The following is a 19,451-nucleotide window of genomic DNA, read 5'->3' on the forward strand; positions in this document are numbered from 1 at the left end:
CCTTCTTGCCCCGCCTGGCGTCTTCTCTTGCGTGTTGGAGATCATGAAACAGCCTCCAAAACATCAGTCGACATCTATTCGACAAGCAACAAGATAGCTGACAGCTATGAGTTGACGTAGAGTGTGTCCCTTTGGGTGCGTAGATTTGGGAAATTGCGGTGCTTCATACAGTCTGAAATCACAGGTCCCTAACCTTTCTGGGCTTTTCCAAGACTGCTCTCAAAGTCTGGGTGTGTCCCCTTTATGAGTACTCCCCATCCTTAGAGCCAGGGATCGGCCCGCGCCCCTGACAGAGCCCCTAGGCCTTCCTTGAGTGAGTTCCGCTCTGACCGCTGGTAGGTGTGGCGGCAGCAGAAACTACATTACCCAGAAGTCACTACGGTGCTCGGCGGAGACTGAGCCAATGAAACCTTAGGGGAGGGACGCATACGTGCGTGCGCATCGAGTGTGGGCGGGACTTCCGGCGTTGTTTCTTGCTGTCTTTTGTTTGCTGTGCGCCGATCACCCCTTCGCTGCCTCAGCGTCGGTTGCTGGGACCTGAGGTGACGGAACGGAAAAGCGGGAGGAAAGACCTTGTTGCCATTGCTCAGCGGCGGCGTGAGTGATGGCGGTGCCCTCGTTCCCGCCCCACTCCCCGCCTCTCCGGGCCCCTCTCTCCTACCGGCCGGTGGCTGAGGCCGCGCCGATGAGCCCCGCTCAGGTGGGTGCTGCGTCCCCGGGCCCCACGCGGCCGACTCCCACCCCCGAGTCCAGGTGGGACTGACGGGGGGGCGCCCGCTCAGTTCCTACCGGTCACGCCCGTGTCCAGAGCAGAGGGCGGCCCTGGAGGGGTCGCCCTTCCAGCGGGTGGGAAGGGGTGCGGGAGGGAGCTCCCCCAGGGCCGCCTGTGGGAGGCTCGCGGGTGCTACGGGGTGGGCAGCGCCGGGGACCCGGGGAGGGGAGGAGGTGTCTCCCCTGAAACGGCCGCCCGAGCAGCGGGAATCCGTGGGAGGTTGTGGAGTGGGGACGGGAGAGGCCGCTATATTGTGATTTAGGAGGAATGCAGATTTGGTATTCCGATGACCAAAATGTATTTCTCATGTGTCTTTGGTCTTGGTCCACAGTTCCAGTCTCACAACTCCCACAACCCTTCGAATTTCCTAAGTGTTGAGAGTGATGGTATCTTTTGTTATGCGAATGAGATGAGTTTCGGAAGCACCTAAGGATGGAGGCTAGTTATCAGTAGAACCAACCTTATGATTATAGGGTTGGCACTGTCAGTCCCCGCACCCCCCTCCCACCTTTCAAGGAGGGAAGAGTGGCTGGACGTTGAACCTGGCCCTAATAGCCAAGTATTGAATCAGTCATATCTGTGTAATCGAGCCATTGTAAAAACCCAAAAGGACAGGGTTCAGAGAGCTTCCAGGTTGGTGAAGACATTGAGGCGCTGGAAGGGCGACACACTCAGACAGCATGGAAGCTCCTGTGCACCTCTTCTGTCTGGCTGTTAAGTTATGACTTTTTGTTTGTTTGTTTTTAATAGAGGTACTGGGGATTGAACCCAGGACTTCATGCATGCTAAGCCTGTGCTGTACCACTGAGCTATACCCTCCCCCTTAAGTTATGTGTGTGTATGCCCTTTTATAATAAACTAGTAATCTGGTAAGTAAACTGTACTTTTGAGGTCTGTGATCCACTCTAGCAGTTTATTTGAACCAAGGAGAGGGACTTGGGATTGTCTGATATAGGCTGCCAGTCAGAAGCAGGTGTAAGGATCTGGGCTTGAGACTGAGATCTAAAGTGCTGGAGGGGGAACAGTTGTGTAGGACTGAACCTTTAATCTATGGAGTCTGATGCTAGTTCCCGGTAGGTAGTGTCAGAATTGAGTGTAATTCTTCAGCACCCTGCTCCTGTCTGAGGATTGCTTGGTGTTGTGTGGGAACCACCCCTCCTCTTCCCCACCCTCCGTTGCACACACATGTTGGAATTGGGTCCAGGAACCTAATTTAGGGGTATATCCAGATTTGAAGTTTAAAGTTGTTAAAAAGTGGATGGGATATTGTGGCAGGGAGACTGGTTTGGAGAACATGGCAACAGACTCCAGGAGGATTCTGGTAGGGGCTGGACCAGAGTAGCGGCAGTAGAGGAGAGATATGACAAGAGTTTGGATCGATCATAAAAACAGAATTGACAGGATTTCCTGCTGCATCAGATACAGCTGTGAGCAAAAGGAATGAAAGAGCACCCCGGTTGTTTTTACTTGAACATTTAAGGAGTGGAGATGAGGAATCAGTGCAGTGAGCAGGATTCAGAGAGAAGATCATGAGTTGCATTTGCACATGGTTATTCTGAGATGTCTCAAGTTGGAGACATTTCATGGGTAGGTGGACATAATGGTCTGGAGACCTGGGAAGGTCTCAAGTCTGGAGCTTTCAATAGGGTGGAGGGTGTGGACTGGACCAGGTCTTAGCCTAGAGGTCTGGTTGAAGAAAGGGAGTCTTCAGGTTGTTATTTCAGATGGGCTCTGTGGTGAGGTGTGGGAGGCCTGAGCCTGGAGGGTGGGGCACGTGGGTATGCATCCCTGACGCTCCTCCAGAGAGGGGCAGTAATGCTGCAAGATGAATTCTGGCTTGTGTTTGTAGGAAGGTAGATGTACATGGGGTGAGGAGCTGACCTGGGATGGAGGCTGAGTTGTGAGTGGTGTAGATTCTCCCCATTGAAGGCATAGCAGGCCCTCAAGACCACAGCCTGTAGCACAAGGCAGAGGTCAGCTGGGTTGGTGGAGCAGCTCAGTCCCAGATCAGGGCACTGCCTCGCCTCCTCCAGCCCTCAGAGCAAGAGGGACAGTCCTCTGTCTGGCCAAGGGCTCTCTGCATGTGCCTCCTGCAGAGAATTATGTTGTAGGCAGGCTTGAAAGGACTTGTAGATGACCTGCCTGCTCCGTTCCTCCCTGCAACTCATTAACTTAAGCACCCATGAAACAGTTACTGACTTAAACATTAATAAACTAGTGTCCCTCTAAATACGTACACATAGGCAGGCAATAGAAATTAACATGTTGAGTTAGTTAAATCTATCCAAACACAATAATTGGTGTGAATATTAATATGCCTTTAAGTATTTGCTTATGATGTAAAATTTTACATATCACATCCTCTTAAAATCTTAAAAAGCAGTAGAAATACACAGCCCTAATTTCAAAACCCTCCCAGTTCATGTGCCCTGAAAACAGACACAAAACCATTGACTCTGTGGGCAGTACTCTTGACACACAGTGTGCACTACTTATGTTTGCTGTCAGCATCAGCCCTGTGAGTTGAAACCATTCTTATTCCCATTTTACAGGTGTGGACACTGAGGCCCAGGGAGAGTCCATCTTTCAGAGTCACACAGCTAGTAAGAGGCAGCAATTTAGACCATCAGGCTGAAATCCCTTTGCTCCAGGGCAAGGTGGGGTTGGTGGTCCAGCTCAGGTTGTAGTATCTTACCATGGTTGCCCATTTCCTATGGCTTCCCTCTTCCCACAGGGTCCCCTAGTGGTGGTAGAAGTGCTAATGACCTACACAGATGAACAGACTATGTCCCAGCTTCTCAGCCACCCCAGTGGTCACCCTGATGATTTAGGCACCCCAGTATGTGGAGTGGGGGCCTTCTGAGACTCTGCACCTGTGCTCCTTCTTCAAGACTCTGTGGTTCCACAAAGAGCCTAGGGTCCTGAACTCAGTCCTGTCTTGTATGGATCAGTTCCATTTCTCTCTTTTTTTTCTTCTTCTTCTTCTTTTTTTTTTTTTACTGGAAGTAGTGGGGATTGAACCCAGAACCTCACGCTTGCACTCTACCACTGAGCTATACACACACACCCCCTCCATTTCTGACAACCAACAGGATGAGATGTGGCATGCATGCTGGTTCCAGTGCTTGCAGGTGACTCTTTAACTAACAGGGTCAGTTAGGAACCGGCAGATTCCTGTTACATGTGATGGTGCAGGGAGCAGGGTGGCCGGGCGGCAGGGTGGGAGGTCAGGCGTGCAGGGATCAGGCCTAGAACGACAGCCTTAGGTCTGGGCCTCTAACCTGAGGACAGTGGGAACTAGGGAAGGTTTGGAACAGAGGAGGGAGGTGATTTGGCCCTGATTGTAACAGGCTCCCTGTGGCTGTGGAGTAGAGGATAGATTGTAGGGGTGAAGGAGAAGTTAGGGTGACCTGTGAGCAAGTTACTGCCTCCGTGCAGGGGAGCGCTGGTGCTCCCTGGACGGGAGTGGTGGCTGTGCAGGGGGGTGAGTGGTTGGCTCTGGGTCGTGTTCTGCACAGAGCTGCACACATTTTCTGATACAGAAAGTGAAGGAGATGGAGAGATGAGTTGCAAGTGCGGAGTCAGGACAGTCCTGAGGCTTTTGGCCTCGTTGGGAAGAACGAATGGATATTCCATCAGTTAAGATGTGGAAAGTCAGCAGTAGGAGGGATTTTCACAGAGGATATCAGGAATCAAATTTTGGCCACATTACAAATGTTCCAGAGACTCTGAGTGGACATGTGCAGTCAGCAGGTTGGATCCATGGGTCTGGAGTCAAGTGGAGGCATTCAAGTTGGAGACAGCCACAATATGGGGGCTGGTGTGTGGACCCCAATAAAGCTGTGGGTCAGACTTCAGACGGGCCTCTTTATGATACGATAGTGGTACCATTTGGGGCAGGGTAGGGAAGGAGGGGCCAAACCTGCATCTCACTTGGGCATGTGAGTTGGGGGGGCAGGGGGTCACAGATGACAGTGAGGAGCCAGAGTGGCTGTAGGTGTACCTCACTGGGGGAGTGTAGGGTCATGAAGCCTTCTGAGGGGACAATGGATGTGAGATGGATGCTGAGTTATCTCCAGGAAGAAAGTCAGATGTCAGTGAGGTCAGGGCAGGGTTTATTAACCTGCTATGGACTCAGGAAGGTTTTGAGGTGACCCTTCCCTGAATTGTTTTATTCAGACTGGTCAGTTAGTTAAGGGGGAAACTAGCTAGAAGTGTTGCTGGTCTGTGGCTTTGAATGAGGCTAGGTGGAGAGAGGAAATCAAGTCCACTTTTGAGACAATATGGGCGCAGGGCAGAAACGAGCAAGTGCCAAGCACTGTGAGGGAGAGCATGTGCTTAGCATGCACAGGGTCCTGGACTCAGTCCCCAGTACCTCCTCTAAAAATGAATGGATGAATAAACCTACCCCCCAAAACATTTTTAAAAAAAGAAAGAGAAAAAGAAATGGTCCAGTGGGGAGACCTTCTGATGAGGGCTGAGTGCTCTCTGGCACTAGGGCACTTTGGCATTCTGGGGCAAGACTGGGCTGATCAAGGTGCTGGTTGCCTTTGTCATGTGCTGCTTGGATTCCACACGCAGACCAGTATGTCCGAAGGGGTGGGCCTGGGGCTTTCAGTGGAGTCACCAGAGTCATGAGGGAAATGAGTCCGGAGTGCTGTACAGGTGAGGAAGGTGCGTGGTCACCCCCAAGTGTAATACTGCGCACTGGAGGTAGAGCGAGGAGACTGGGTCTGGGTGTCTGGGAGGTGAGATCCGAGGGGAATTACCTGACAGCCGGAGGTGGAGCCCCCCTGCCAGGCCAGGGCCTATCTGGTGCTGTTCTGCTGCCTCCTCTGTCGGCTTGTACCGCGTGCTGGATGCAGCAATCAGTGGGCGTGGGAGAGCCAGCAGCAGCGCTGCCAGGACATGGTAACTGTCCCACACGGGAAGTTGGGAGGAGGGTGAGGAGGGCAGGCACGTGTGGGGGAAATTATTGATGATCCTGAGGAGTAAGTGTGCGAACCATCATACCCACCAGATTTTAGTTTATGGACGTAAACGAGTAAGTGAGGCCACGGAGGGGTCAACGTTGTTGAGAAAACTTTTTAGTACTTACATTTCCCACGTGTACAGTGAACATGAGGCCACCTTGGGCTGCGTTGGGAAGCCCCAGATTTGTTCAGGAGTCAGAAGGAGGAGCAAGGGGAAACCTAGCCCAGAGCCTTTTTTGGGATTTTCCCCAAAAAAAGTGTGGAGAGTAAGATGAAGAGCTTAGGATTTACTGGTTTGACTAATTCTGGTGGGTTTTCCAGCTGAGGAGCCGTCCCTTGCTGTCTGGTACCTGGCTCTGGGCTGACTTGGTGCATGAGCGTGGGGTGAGGAGGTGGCTCAGACAGTGGGCTCTGAATCATAGGGGAGAGATAAACATACTTGGCGGCTCATCTGGCCCTGCAATTCATGGATGGCAAGTACACAGAGCAGGCTGAAGGGGTACAGCCCAAGGAGCTGCTTGTGGACTGACCTGTCCCGATGTCTACAGGGCTGTGTGGTCTTTGAGGATGTGGCCGTGCACTTCTCCCAGGAGGAGTGGGGGCTCCTGGATGAGGTGCAGAGGCTCCTGTACCGGGATGTGATGCTGCAGAACATTGCACTCTTATCCTCCGTAGGTAAGGCCCTCACCCCACCAGGGTCCTGAGTGGGGATCTGTTCTTCCCCTTTTCCCAGGGGCACCCCCGACCTCCCCATGCTGAGACCAGGGGCCCTGCTTCCTGTCCTGGTTTCCTGCATGTGTGCTGTTGGTGCCAGGGCCGGGCTGGGTGCACTGCCTGCCTTCTCTCCAAGCAGCCCTGTCCCTGCTGCCCTGAGACCTTGTAAGACAGGGCTCAGGGTCAGAAATCTTGAGGTTTGCCTAAAAGATCCCACCAGCCCTGCTTGTCCCCAGTGGGGTGACTCTGTCCAGAGGCATGGAACCTCAGCGTCCCAGGCTTCCCCTGCCTTTTGCTGACAGACTTTGGTGCCTGCCTGTGCCGGGACATTCAGGCACTGACCTGGTCACTGCTTGTGGGGACCGCGGGGTTCTTTCTTCAGAGACCCTCCTTTGATGTTCTTGTGATTTTAGAATGTGGGGCTTCACAAGGTGGGTCCCACTCCCTTGCCCTGTCTTTCCCCTTGGACTGGCCTCTTCAGGCCCAGGTGGTTGCTCACCATGAGCAGTACCAGGGCCCCGGGCGCCCGACAGGGTGGCTGCTGTTTGCAACATCAGGAGACTGTGGCCCTGGCAGGTGGGGGTTGGGAAGCAGTGAGATACCAGAGCTGGGTTCCAATCACTGGGCACTCATCCTATGTCACCAGCGTGTGGTGACAGAGACGGAGGCCACACTTTACTTCTACCTTTTCTTTCCTACTGATATTCCTACTCTTAGCCTCTGGCCCTGGTTCTTACCCCTTCCCTCCCATGGCTCCCTCTGCAGTGCTCTCAGCATTTGACTTACACTTAAAGTGTTGTGGCACCTGCATGTGTCCTTAAACACACCTCATACCCTGGCTCCTGTGTTGCACTCAGATATTGTGGGCCTGGACACAACCTTCTACTCATTGCTCACTGGTCACCAGCAACCAGGCCTGGTTGAGAGCCATTTGCAGAGGAGGAAGTTGTAGACCCTGCCCCCCTTCCTCATGTCCTTATTCGTCACCTGGGCTCTTCTGTCATGTGAGCTTCCCAAACTCAGCTCTGCAGAGCAGGCCTTCCGTGCATGGGCTCTGGGCCGGGGTGTCAGCCTTCTCAGGGCCTTGCGGGTGGGTATGTCTGATGCACATTTCTGACAGGGCTGCCTCGATCTCTCTCCTTACAGGTTGTTGGCACAGGGCCCAGGATGAAGAGGCTCCTTCAGAGCAAGGTGATTCCATTAGCGTGTCCCAGGTCAAGGCTCCAGAGCTGGCTCCACCCACCCAGAAGTCTCCTTGTGAGATGCATGGTCCGCTCCTGAAAGACATTTTGTGCCTGGCTGAGCCCAGCGGAACACACCCTGAATGGGAGGCGCCCATGTGTGGGGTAAGTCTTTCCCAGCCCCGAAAGGAGCAGAGTGGAGAGAAACTATCTGAAAGGGACAAGGGGAGGCCCTCGTCCATGAAGAAGTGCAGCGATCACCTGGCCGGGAGGACCCCGACGTGCAGGGAGGGAGGGGAAGACTTCCCGCCCAGGTTAGGCCTTCTCCAGCCCCAGGCCCCACACAGTGGAGGGGAGCCACACAGGGTCACAGAGGGCAGGGAGACCTTTGAAAGTGGACAGGAAGATTACAGGTGCCGTGACTGCGGGAGCGCCTTCGGCCATGAACACGGAGTTGTTGAGCAGCAGGAAGGCCACGCTGGAGAAGAGTGTTCTGATTGCAGCGAAAGCGAGCCCTTCCTCAGAAAGTTCCACCTGGTCCAGCACCAGAGAATTCACACTGAGACAAGGCTTTACGAGCACCTTGGACACAGAGGATTCTTCACATCAAGGTCTGGCCTCCCTGAACGCCAGCGCGTCCGCCCTCGGCCCAGGCCTCATGGGTGCAGCCAGTGCGGGAGATGCGTTAGAGACAGCTCCACACTCGTGGTCCATCAGAGAGTTCACACTGGAGAGAAGCCGTATGAGTGCAATGAATGCAGGAAATGCTTTAGGTACAGCTTCACTCTCAAGAGAAATCAAAGAGCTCACGTTAGAGAAAGGCCATTTGAGTGCAGCGTGTGCGGGAAACTTTTTGTCGACAGCTCCGCGCTCGTTATCCATCAGAAGGTTCACACTCGAGGAAGGCGTTTTGAATGCAGCAAATGCGGGCGGTTTTTCAGGTACAGCTTCACACTTGAGAGACATGAGAAAGCTCACACGGGGGAGAGGCCTTACGAGTGCAGTGAATGTGGGAAACTCTTTAGGCACAACTCAAATCATGTTAGGCATCGGAGAAACCACACTGGAGAGAGGCCGTATGAGTGCAGCGTGTGTGGCAGACTCTTCAGCCAAAACTCCCACCTCATCCGGCACCAGAATATTCACACCAGAGAAAAAACGTACGAGTGTCGTGAGTGTGGGAAATCCTTTATGGACAGCTCCACACTCGTTATCCATCAGAGGGTTCACACCGGGGAAAAGCCCTATGAATGCAGTGAATGTGGGAAAGTCTTTAGATACAACTCCAGCCTCGTTAAACATCGGAGAATTCACACTGGGGAAAGGCCTTATGAGTGCCTCAGCTGTGGGAGAGGCTTTAGCCAGAACTCCCACCTCACTCGGCATCGAGAAGTTCACAGTAAAGTGTATTGCAAACAGGCAAAGACTTCAAGGAAACCTCTGGTCTGACTTAGCACTGTGAGGTGTTGCTCTGCAGGGTTTTTAAAAACCTTTAATGGTGGAAAACTACGTGTAACCAAATTTATGATCTTAACCACATTTAAGTGTAAGCTCAGTAGTAATAATACATTCACACCTTGTGCAAATATTCAGAAGTCTTTTCATCTTGCACAACAGAAACTAAGCCCATTAGACAAGAGCACCTCACCCCCCCTCCCTTATCCCCTGACAACCATGCTCTGCTTTCTGCCTGTGCATTTGGCCACTCTGGTACCTTATATAAAAGTCACAATGTTTTTCTCCTTTTGTTGGCTGGCCTGTTGCACTGAGCATAATGTCCTCAAGGTTCATCCATGTCCCAGCAGGTGTCAGGATTGCCTTCCTTTTTGCCTACTACTCCATTCTATGTCTAGGCCACTTTTTCTGTATCCATTTATCAGTGGACTGTTGGGTTGCTTTCGCAATTTGGCTGTTGCAAATAATGCTTTTATAAGCATGATTGCACACATATTTCTTTGAGGCCCTGTTTTCAGTTCTTTTTAGGTATATACTCGGAATTGTCAGATCATATGGTAATTGAATATTTAATTTTTTTTGAGGAACTGAAGGGCTGTTTTCCATAGTAGCTGTACCATTTTACAGTACCATTTTACAGTGGTACAGCTTGGAGGTTCTAATTTCTCTACACCCTTGCCAACATTTCTTTTTTCTTTCTTTCTTTCTTTTTTTTTTTTTTCCTTTTTAGCATTTTTTTGAGGTAATTAAGCTTATTTATTTATTTTTAGAGGAGGTACTGGGGATTGAACCCAAGACCTTATGTATGTTAGGCATGCATGCTACCATTTGAGCTGTACCCTCCCCCCAACACTTGTTTTCTTGTTTTATTTTTTATAACACTAGCCTAAGGGGCATGAGGGGATATTTCATTGTGGTTTTGTTTTGCATTTAATGATACTGAACATTTTTTCATCTGCTTGTTGGCTGTGTATATTCTTTGGGAAAATGTCTCTTCCAATCCTTTGCCCATTTTTAAATGGGGTTATTATTATTACTGTTACTTGGATATAGGAATTCTTTATATACTCTGGGTAATAACCTGTTATCAGATAGTTTACAAATATTTTCTTCTACTCCAAGGGTTCCCTTTTCATTCTGTCCATTTAGTCCTTTTTTGCACAAAAGTTTTAGATTTCAGTTTAGTCCCATTTATTTCTGTTCTTGTTGCCTCTGCCTTTGGTGTCATGTCCAAGAAATTATCGCCAAAGCCACCCAGTGTCAGGAAGCTTTTTTCCTCTGTTTTCTTCTAAGAGCTGCTGTGCACCAAGGTATCAGCAGCAGGAAGTTGACACTGGAGAAGGACGTTACATGTGGGCCACTGTGTTCTTTGCTTTTAACATAACAGAGGAAATCTCTGGAGGTTACCTCTGTGAAGGATGTATCTGCCAGAAATTACATCTCATATGTCCAAGCATCCTCACTAGGGAGATTCTCAGTAAGTGCCAGGTATGTGGGAAGCTTTGGTGAACTGTGTTGCACTTTCAGACCCGCTTGGGGCCGTGACTGGAGTTCCCTCTGTTACCTGGCAGGGAGCTGCAGTGTGAAGCACCTCAGTCTCTAAAATACTCAGACACTGTGAAGGGAACCAGCAGCAAAATGAAAAGACAACCTCCTGAGTAAGAGAAGATATTTGCAAATCACAAAGCCAGTAAAGGGCTAATAACCAGAATATATGGAGAATTTATACAACTTAATGTCAAAAAAAAATTGGATTAGAAAATGGGCAGAGGACTTGAACAGGTATTTTCCCAGAGAAGACATGCAGCTGCCCAACAAGCACATGAAAAGATGCTGTACTTCACTGATCAGGCAGATGCAAATCAAAGTCACAATGAGCAGTCACCCCCACACCTGTCACAATGGCTGCTGTCAAGAAGACAGCAAATAACAAGTGTTGGTGAGGATGTGGAGAAAAAGGCACCCTCATTTGCTATTGGTAGGAATGTTAAGTTGGTGCAGCCACTATGCCAAAGTGTGAAAGTTCCTTAAGAAATTAAAAATATAGCTACATTCAACCCAGTGATTCCAATCCTGGGTATTTACCTAAAGAAAACAAAAACACTAAATTGAAAAGAAATATACATCCCTATGTTCATTGTAACATTATTTACAGCTGCCAAGATATGGAAGCAACTGAAGTGTCCATTGATACATGAATGGTAAAGAAGATGTAATATTTACATGTATATAATGGAATATTACTCAGCCATTAAAGCAGAAATCTTGCTATTTGTGACAGTATGGGTAGACCTAGAGGGTAATATGCTAAATGAAGTAAGTCAGTGATTTCACTTAAATGTGGAATCTAAAAAGCAAAACAGATGAATGAACAAAACAATCCAGAAGCAGATGCATAGATACCAAGAACAAACCAGTGGTTGCCAGAGAGGAGAGGGGTGGGGGAATGTTTGAAATAGATTAAGTGGATTAAGAAGCACAAACTTCCAATTGTAAAATAAGCCACTGGGGGCAGGAATGTCATTGGAATGTAATATGGAGAATAGGGACTAGAGTCAGTAGTGTAATAACTTAAAATGTGACAGGTGGTAACTAGGCTTACTGTAGTATCATCTCATCACTAGTCAAATGTCAAGTTAGTAGTGTACACATGAAGCTAATATAACATTGGCACTTATACTTCAACTAAAAATTTTTTTTGTAAAGCATTGGAAGTCACCGCTACAAAATAGGTGAAGATGGTCAAAAGGTACAGACTTCTGGTTGTAAAATAAGTCATGGAGATGTAGTGTACAGTGTGGTGACTATAGTTAATAATACTGTATTGCATATTTGAAAGTTGTGAAGAGTAAATCAGGAAAGTTCTCAACAAGAAAGTTCTGTACCTGTGTATGGTGAGAGTATTAAGTAGACTTACTTTGGTCATTACTTTGCAATATATACAAATACCAATCATTATGTTGTACATCTGAAGCTAGTAAATGTTATATGTTAATTACATCTCAGTTTTTTTTTCAGTGGGGAGAGCAGATTGCTGTGCTGTCTCTCTTTGTCTAGAGTCTCCCCCGGCTGTTTGAGCCCTTTGGTGAGCCCTCACGGCCCACCCCCTTGATTGTTTTGGATGTGAACATCACCCAGCTTGGACAGAGGACCCCATATGGCTTTGGTGGCAGCTTACAGAGGATTCCCTTGTTCAGGGTCTTCACTGATTGTCTCATGACATTCTGGACAGATTTTTCCAGCCTCTGTTTTACCCAACCCAGGAACTTCTGGCTCCACTGTGCTGATTTTTGTGGTAAAGCTCTTATTGTTTAACCTACCTTTACTCTTGGGATCCTGTTTACTGTGTGCTGTGAGTTAAGGAGAGAATTAAGCTCTGCCAGAATAAAAGGTAGAGTTTTGGGGTCCTCACCTTTGTGTGCTCTGAAAAAAATACGAGAACAAAGCATCACTCTCAGTGCAGATCTGGCCTAACTGCATTGCTGCCTGAGGCCTCCTAGGAAAGGCCGAACGATGTCTGCACCAAGATCTCATACCCTGGACATGAGGATTATTTGTGGTTGCACAGTCACTTGAATATGGGGCAGTTGCTTTGCAAACAACAGGATATTCGGTGGTATCATGAGTTGGGGCCCCTGAATGTAGCGGATGTCCCATAGCATTACTGAGAGATAGCTGTCTCCTGAGACCTACCGAGGAGCTGTGTATCCTGAAGAAAAAAAATCACGCAGGTAAATGGACATAAGGCTTAACAAGGCTCAGCGTGGGAATCATACTCTGTACAGAAGTAGTGATTGTGTTGATAGGAACTGGGGGAAAGGTGCAGCAAAGCAGAGTGGATAAGCGCTTCAAATGGGACATCTGTAAACGTCCCTGTAACTGGGAAGAGGGTGTACAGAACTCCCTAGGACTTACAGGCCTCTGTGCCTCCTCTAGCCAATGTGCTGCCAGAGCAGCAAAGCCAAAGGTTTTACGGCTTCCTGTTGCCTCTCTGGGTTGTTTCCCTCAAACCGTAACTGCAAGGCAGAAGCCTCACAAGGAGCAAGGGGAGATTCTGTACTTCAGGGATGGATCTTTTGTGTGCTAGCCATTATTTTTGGTGACACAATTGGGCATACTTTCATCATTCCCCAGTTTTGCAGCAAAAGAATCAGAATTGAGCTGCCTAAGACATGGGGAGAGATTCATGATGAAGTCAGTACAGCTTTGTCAGTTGTCTGAAATTCTAAGAGGAATAGGGTTTTAACACTTAATAGGAAAAAGTTTCCCCCAACCGCTTCATTGAGGAATTGACATAAATTAAACTTCACTTATTTAAAGTGCCCAACATGGTGTATTTCGATATATGTATGGGCATTGAAACCATCACATTGTTGTGATGATGAATGTATCCGTGGCCCCAGTAAGTTTCCCTGTGCCCTTTTCTATTGCTCGCAGCTCCACCCAATTTGCCATCTCTACATAGCCATTAACTCTGAATTCATAAGTAGCCATAAATAGATGTTGAAGGTTGAAAAGGTAGCAAACTTCTTGGCCAACAGTCAATTGAACTTAATATTTGAGGTAAAAAAGGTGGACTGCGTGCATGCAAGGGAGAGCTGCGGTTGGCAGACAGCCTCCTAGAAAGAAGCTGGAGCTGCACTTGTGTGATCTTTTGGGGAGTCAGTCATTCAGGAACTGGAGGACATTCAGAAGTCTGTGTTGAAGGATTTCTGGACTTTGAGCTGTGTTAGTGTGGTCACTACTATCGGCCGGTTGACTTTCAGAAGCTAGGTCCTTAAGTGAGGCAGTTGATTGATTGTTGCCTAGGATCCTAAGGCTGATTGGTGGTCTTTCAGCATGCGGGATGAGGAGCCATAATCCATCACTTATTGGTTGAATTTTGAAAGCTTGTACTTATCAATGATTTGCTAACTGCTAACTTTCAGACGCTTAAGTTTCACTATTGAGGCTGTCATTGACCTGGTGAGCTTCAGAACACATGTACTCATTGGAAGTTACTCTTATAAACGATGATTATTTGTTCACGATTTTGGACTGTGGCCAATGAATAATCATTTCCCTTTCCTGAATATGTAAAATAATTCCTTTAATTCTCAGTATCTGTTTTTGTTCTTCAATCAGCCAAACGTGAGAGAGAACTCATAAGGCATACTCCAAGTCTAACTGCCAGCTTTTTGGAAGGCATTGCAAAGAGCTGAATATAGTAAGATGTTTAGGGTGTACTGGCAGAGGCAGTATCCAGAACAAAATCATTAAATACAGGACATGTGCTCTATACACAGAACAGCTGGCAGCGCTGTTCCCAACACGTCCACGCACCTACTATTGTGGCGGAATCCCGGTAGGGGCTCGTGGTATGTTAGGACACTGCGCACCACAGAACAGCTTTCTTATTCACTTTCACCTTTCCAGCAAGTCTACAGATTGTATTCACCTGTCCTGTCAAGCGGTTAATTGCCAGCGCTTTCCTAGCGAAAAAATCGCATTTTGGAGAACGGCCTAATTCATGTGGGAACTACATTACCCAGCGGCCACTGCGATCACCAGCAGCAGCGACGTAGCCAATGAGAGCAGAGGGGCGTCTACGTGCCCGGCGCACCACGTGAGCGGAACTTACGCATTTCCCCGTGGCACTGGTGTAGTTGTCGCGCAGCTCCTTTTCACTTCTTTGGGCCTCTGGAGTGCTGGGACCCTTCTGACGTGACTGAATTGAAAAGCGGGACAAGAGACTGGTGCACCGAAGCGACTGTGAAGCCTGCCTGGGGACTCTGTGGTGCACTTGTTCCTGAAATAAACAGGACCCTGTAGAGCCGTCTCAGGTACAAAAGCCCCACCATGTTCCCCAATTTTTGTTTCCAGAAAAAAGCTTTAGTTTCCTAGGCCTTCCCTGAGTTCCAAAGAGCAGTGGCAAGCAGTTACTATAGAGAAGTCAGAGAGTGCAGAAACATAGGAAAAGTGGTCAAGTGAGAAAAGTAATGCTAGCTTAAAAAACAGTTGAGAAAACAATCTCAGGGCCTCTGGTCCTGAAGGGCTATAGGTAATAATCTGACGCATATCCTTGAGTTCCTTTGCAGAAACTAAGACACCCACCCAGGTGAAGGATGTTGACTACAGGCTTCTCACAAGCACATAGGCCCCAATCATGAAACCCTAACCAACCCTTGCTTAATTGGAACCAGGAAGCTGATCATTAAGTTTGTTGAAACATATAGTTAATTAACACTTCACATAAGTATAGTACAGTTAATTTACACTGTTGTATTAGTTGCTGGTATACTGATTCAGTTAAAATATATAAATATATATTTTTTAAATTGCAATTTATTAAGAGCTATTGAATATATAGTTCCTTGTATTATAAAGTAGGACCTTGTTGTTTATCTATTTGGTATATGATACTTGGTACCTGTTAATCTCAAACTCCCAATTTACCTCCCCCTGCCCACGTTACCCTTTGGTAAACATAAGTATATTTTTTATGTCTGTGACTCGGTTTCCATTTGTAAATAAGTTAATTTGTATCTTTTAAGATTACACAGATAGCTGATAAAATATATTTGTCTTTCTCTCACTTCAGTAAGTGTGATAATCTCGTCCGTTCATGTTACTGCAAATGGCGTTATTTTATTTATTTAATGGGTGAGTGGTATTTCATTGTATAAATATACCACAGCTTCTTTATCCAGTCATCTGTGGATGGACATTTAGGTTGTTTCCATGTCTTGGCTGTTGTAAATAGTGCTGCTGTGGACATTGGGGTGCATGTATTTTTTTGAATTAAGGTTCCCTCCTGATATATGCCCAGGGGTGGGATTGCTGGATTCTATGGTAAGTCTATCTTTAGTCTTTTGAGGAATCTCCCTCCTGTTTTCCATAATGGCTGCACCAGACTGTGTTCCCACCCACAGTGTAGGAGGGTTCCCTTTTCCCCACACCCTCTCCGGCATTTATCGTTTGAGGACTCTTGAATGATGGCCACTCTGACTGGTGTGAGGTGATGCCTCGTGGTAGTTTTGATTTGCATTTCTCTGATGAATAGCGATATTGAGCATGTTTTCATGTGCCTGTTGGTCATCTGTGTCTCATTCTTGGAGAAATGTGTGTGTAGGTCTTCTGCCCACTTTTGGATTGGGTTGTTTTCCTGTTACTGAGTTGTATGAGCTATTTGTGTACTGTGGAAATTAAGCCCTGTCAGTTGCATTCTTTTGCAAGTATTTTCTCCCAGTCCGTAGGTTGTCTTTTCATCTTGTTTATGATTTCCATCGTGGTGCCAAAGCTCGTGAGTTTAATTAGGCCGCATTTGTTTACTCTTGCTTTTAATTCTGTTGCCTCAGTAGGCTGACCTAGGAGAACAGTGCTACGATTCTGTCAGAGAATGTTTTGCCTGTGTCCTCTTTTAGGAGATTTATGGTGTCCTGTCTTATGTTTAAGTCTTTAAGCCATTTTGAGTTTATTTTTGTGCGTGCCGTGAAGGAGTGTTCTAACTTCATCGATTTACCTGTGGCTGTCGGCTTTGCCAACACCACTTGCCGAAGAGGCTGTCTTCTCTCCGTCGTGTATTCTTGTCTCCTTGGTCAAAAGATTAATTGACCGTAGGTGTGTCAGAGAGCCTATTTCTGGGCTCTCTTTTGTGTTCCACTGATCCGTATGTCTGTTTCTGTGCCAGTACCACGCTGTTTTGGATTCCTGTAGCTTTGTGGTATCGTCTGACGTCTGGGAGGGTTACGTCTCCAGCTTCGTTCGTTATCTTCAGTATTGCTTTAGCAGTTCTGGGTCTTTTGTGATTCCATATGAATTTTAGGATTTTGTTTTAGTTCTGTGAAAAATGTCCTGGGTAACCTGACAGGGGTCAAATGAATTCTGTAGACTACTTTGGGTAGCATGGCCGTTTTAACAACATTAATCCTGCCAGTCCAAGAGCATGCCGTATCTTGCCATTTCTTTAAATCATCTGCAGTTTCCTTTATCGATGTTTTAGACTTCTCAGCATGTAAGTCCTTCACCTCTTCAGTTAAATTTGTTCCTGAGTATTTTTTGATGCAATTTTAAAGGGGATGTTTTTAAAAATTTACTTCCCTTTTCTGATATTTGATTGTTAGGGTGAAGAAATGCAACAGATTTCTGTCTTTATCTTGTACCCTGTTAGCTTGCTGAGTTGACTAATCAGCTCTAGAAGTTTTTGCGTGGAATCCTTAGGACTTTCTATATACAGTATTCTGTCTTCTGCATATTGTGACAGTTTTTCCTCTTGCCTTCCAATTCGAATCCCTTTTATTTCTTGTCTGCTTGCTATGGCTAGGACTTCCAATACTGTGCTAAATAGAAGGGGTAAGAGTGGGAATCCTTGTGTTGTTTCAGATTTTAGTGGGAAGGCTTTCCGCTTTTCACCATTGAGTAGTATGTTGGCTGTGGATTTGTCATAAATAGCTTTTGTTATGTTGAGATAGGTTCCCCGCTATATCGCCTCTGGTAAGGGTTTTTATTTATTTATTTATTTTTTGTCGTGAATGCATGTTGAATTTTATGAAATGCTTTTTCTGCATCTGTTGAGATGGTCATGTTTTGTTTGTACTTTCCTTTGTTGATAAACGATTGCTTCTTGAATCTGTGTCTCCTTGGCTGGAGCCCTAGGAAGGCCTAAAAAAAAAAAAAAAACGGGAGGTGGGGGAGCCTCTTTGTTTCAATCGGGTCTTCGTTTCTGAAATTTCGGTTAACACTTCTGACACGTAAAAGCACTGTGTAATTGACTATGTTGTCATTGACTCTTACTGTCCATGTCCTCCGAGTAGAATGACAGCCTCATGTGGGAAGGGGTTTTGTTTGCTTTGGATCTTGACACGTCCCATGCAGCCAAAATAGTGCCTGGAATAGGGAAGGCACTTAGTGAGTGTTTGCTAAGGAGGGAATAAACATGATTCCATAGAAACCCTGTTTGTTTTTGGCGTTCTGGCAGAGCTAGCTGCTCTGTTACATCTCCTTTCAAGTTGTACTAAAAGACAATGATTTAAGAAATAAATAATAAATCACGATTTAGAAAGCCATCACCACAGACTAGCCTAGCCAAGTGCCCTGTGTTAGTACAAGGCCAGCTTCATTCCCTCGGATCTCAGACGTCAGTGTCCCTTCAGACTTCACTGAGATCCTAACCTCTTGTCCCCATGGCCAAGAGCTATTTTGGCCACAAACTTTGAATAACTGAATAATGATTGATTTCAGTAATGTCACCGTTTCACAGACATTTCTCTCAGATAATCTCCACTCTCCATGCGTTGTCACTCAGGTGGAATTATATTGACTCCCCAGCAAGGAAAGGAGATCACGTAATCCAATCTTTTATCTCAAGGTTCACACGCTCCCTTTATAATATAGAAAGCTTATACAAGCTTCAGACTGTGTATAGCTCATACAGATATGAGCTGTAACTGTGACCAGAGAGTCACTGTCCAGGCAGAAAATGGCAAGCGGTAAGTCATTCTTCTCTTCAGGTAGGCACATCTTAACTTGTAGAGAAGAGCAAGGGGGAGGATGTAGTTCAGTGTTAGAGTGGGTGATTAGCATGCACGAGGTCCTGGGTTCAATTCCCAGTACCTCCGTTAAAAATAAAGAAGTAAGCCTTATGACATCCCTCCCCCTTAAAACAGCAGCAAAACTGAATCCCTTTCAAAATGTGGAGTAAAACTCAGCCATAAAAAAATAAAATAATGCCATTTGTAACAACATGGATGGACCTAGAGATCGTCAACCTAAGTGAAGTAAACCAGAAAGAGAGAAAAAAAAAAATACCATGTGCTATCACTCGTAATTGAAATTTAAGAAAAGATTTAAGAAAGCGGACACTAATGAACTCATCTGCAAAATAGAAACAGGCTCGCAGACATAGTAACCTATCGTATGGTTATCGGGTGAAAGGGGATGGGAAGGGATGAATTTGGGAGTCTGAAGTTTGCAAATGTTAGCCTCTATATACAAAAACAGATTTTAAAAAAGAGGTTTTCTGTATAGCACGGGGAGTTATAGTCAATATCTTGTAATAACCGTAAGTGAAACAGAATACGAAAAGAGATATATGTATTTATATACCCCCAAAAAAGGAAAGCCTCAGATTTAAAAAAAAAAAAAAAAAAAGCAACTACCACACGATCCAGCAGTTCCGCTTTCCGGCTTATTCCACTTAGAATGACGATCTCTAGGTCCATCCATCTTCCTCTAGATGTCATTATTGGGTGTTTGAGAGCTGCAAATGTTAGCCACCGTATATAAGGATAGATTTTAAAAGAAGCCGATTTTTTCTGTATAGCACAGGGAAGTATATTCAGTATTTCGTAAAAACCTTTGATGGAAAAGCGTATGAAA

General features: G+C 46.7%; 1 protein-coding gene and 1 long non-coding RNA gene across 5 annotated transcripts in view; one reads left to right on the forward strand and one right to left on the reverse strand.

Moving 5' to 3' along the window:
* Nucleotides 1–14,659, forward strand: LOC105074414 (uncharacterized). Of its 4 annotated transcripts, XM_074370939.1 has the most exons (5): nt 383–700; nt 6,294–6,420; nt 7,606–7,805; nt 12,153–12,390; nt 14,511–14,659. In XM_074370939.1, the coding sequence occupies exons 1-5, from the start codon at nt 605–607 to the stop codon at nt 14,657–14,659; spliced, it is 810 nt and encodes a 269-aa protein (XP_074227040.1). In that variant the 5' UTR covers nt 383–604. The 4 variants fall into 4 exon arrangements, with proteins under 4 accessions (XP_045377874.1, XP_074227040.1, XP_074227038.1 ...); XM_045521918.2 differs by lacking the exons at nt 383–700; nt 14,511–14,659 and adding an exon at nt 1–135 and having other exon boundaries at nt 7,606–14,125; XM_074370937.1 differs by lacking the exon at nt 14,511–14,659 and having other exon boundaries at nt 386–700; nt 7,606–14,125.
* Nucleotides 14,510–19,451, reverse strand: part of LOC123618815 (uncharacterized) — a 26,084-nt gene continuing 21,142 nt past the window's right edge. The window contains exon 2 of the long non-coding RNA XR_012509336.1: nt 14,510–17,960. This is a non-coding gene — a long non-coding RNA (uncharacterized LOC123618815). The remainder of the gene's footprint in view (nt 17,961–19,451) is intronic.

The sequence above is a fragment of the Camelus bactrianus genome, chromosome 9 (assembly GCF_048773025.1).
Source record: "Camelus bactrianus isolate YW-2024 breed Bactrian camel chromosome 9, ASM4877302v1, whole genome shotgun sequence".
Classification (NCBI taxonomy): domain Eukaryota; kingdom Metazoa; phylum Chordata; class Mammalia; order Artiodactyla; family Camelidae; genus Camelus; species Camelus bactrianus.

Coding starts and splice junctions, on each gene's coding strand:
- LOC105074414 (XM_074370937.1), top strand. CDS start 605: ATGGCGGTGCCCTCGTTCCCGCCCCACTCCCCGCCTCTCCGGGCCCCT. Junction 701..6,293: donor CGCCGATGAGCCCCGCTCAG/GTGGGTGCTGCG, acceptor CGATGTCTACAG/GGCTGTGTGGTCTTTGAGGA. Junction 6,421..7,605: donor TGCACTCTTATCCTCCGTAG/GTAAGGCCCTCA, acceptor CTCTCCTTACAG/GTTGTTGGCACAGGGCCCAG.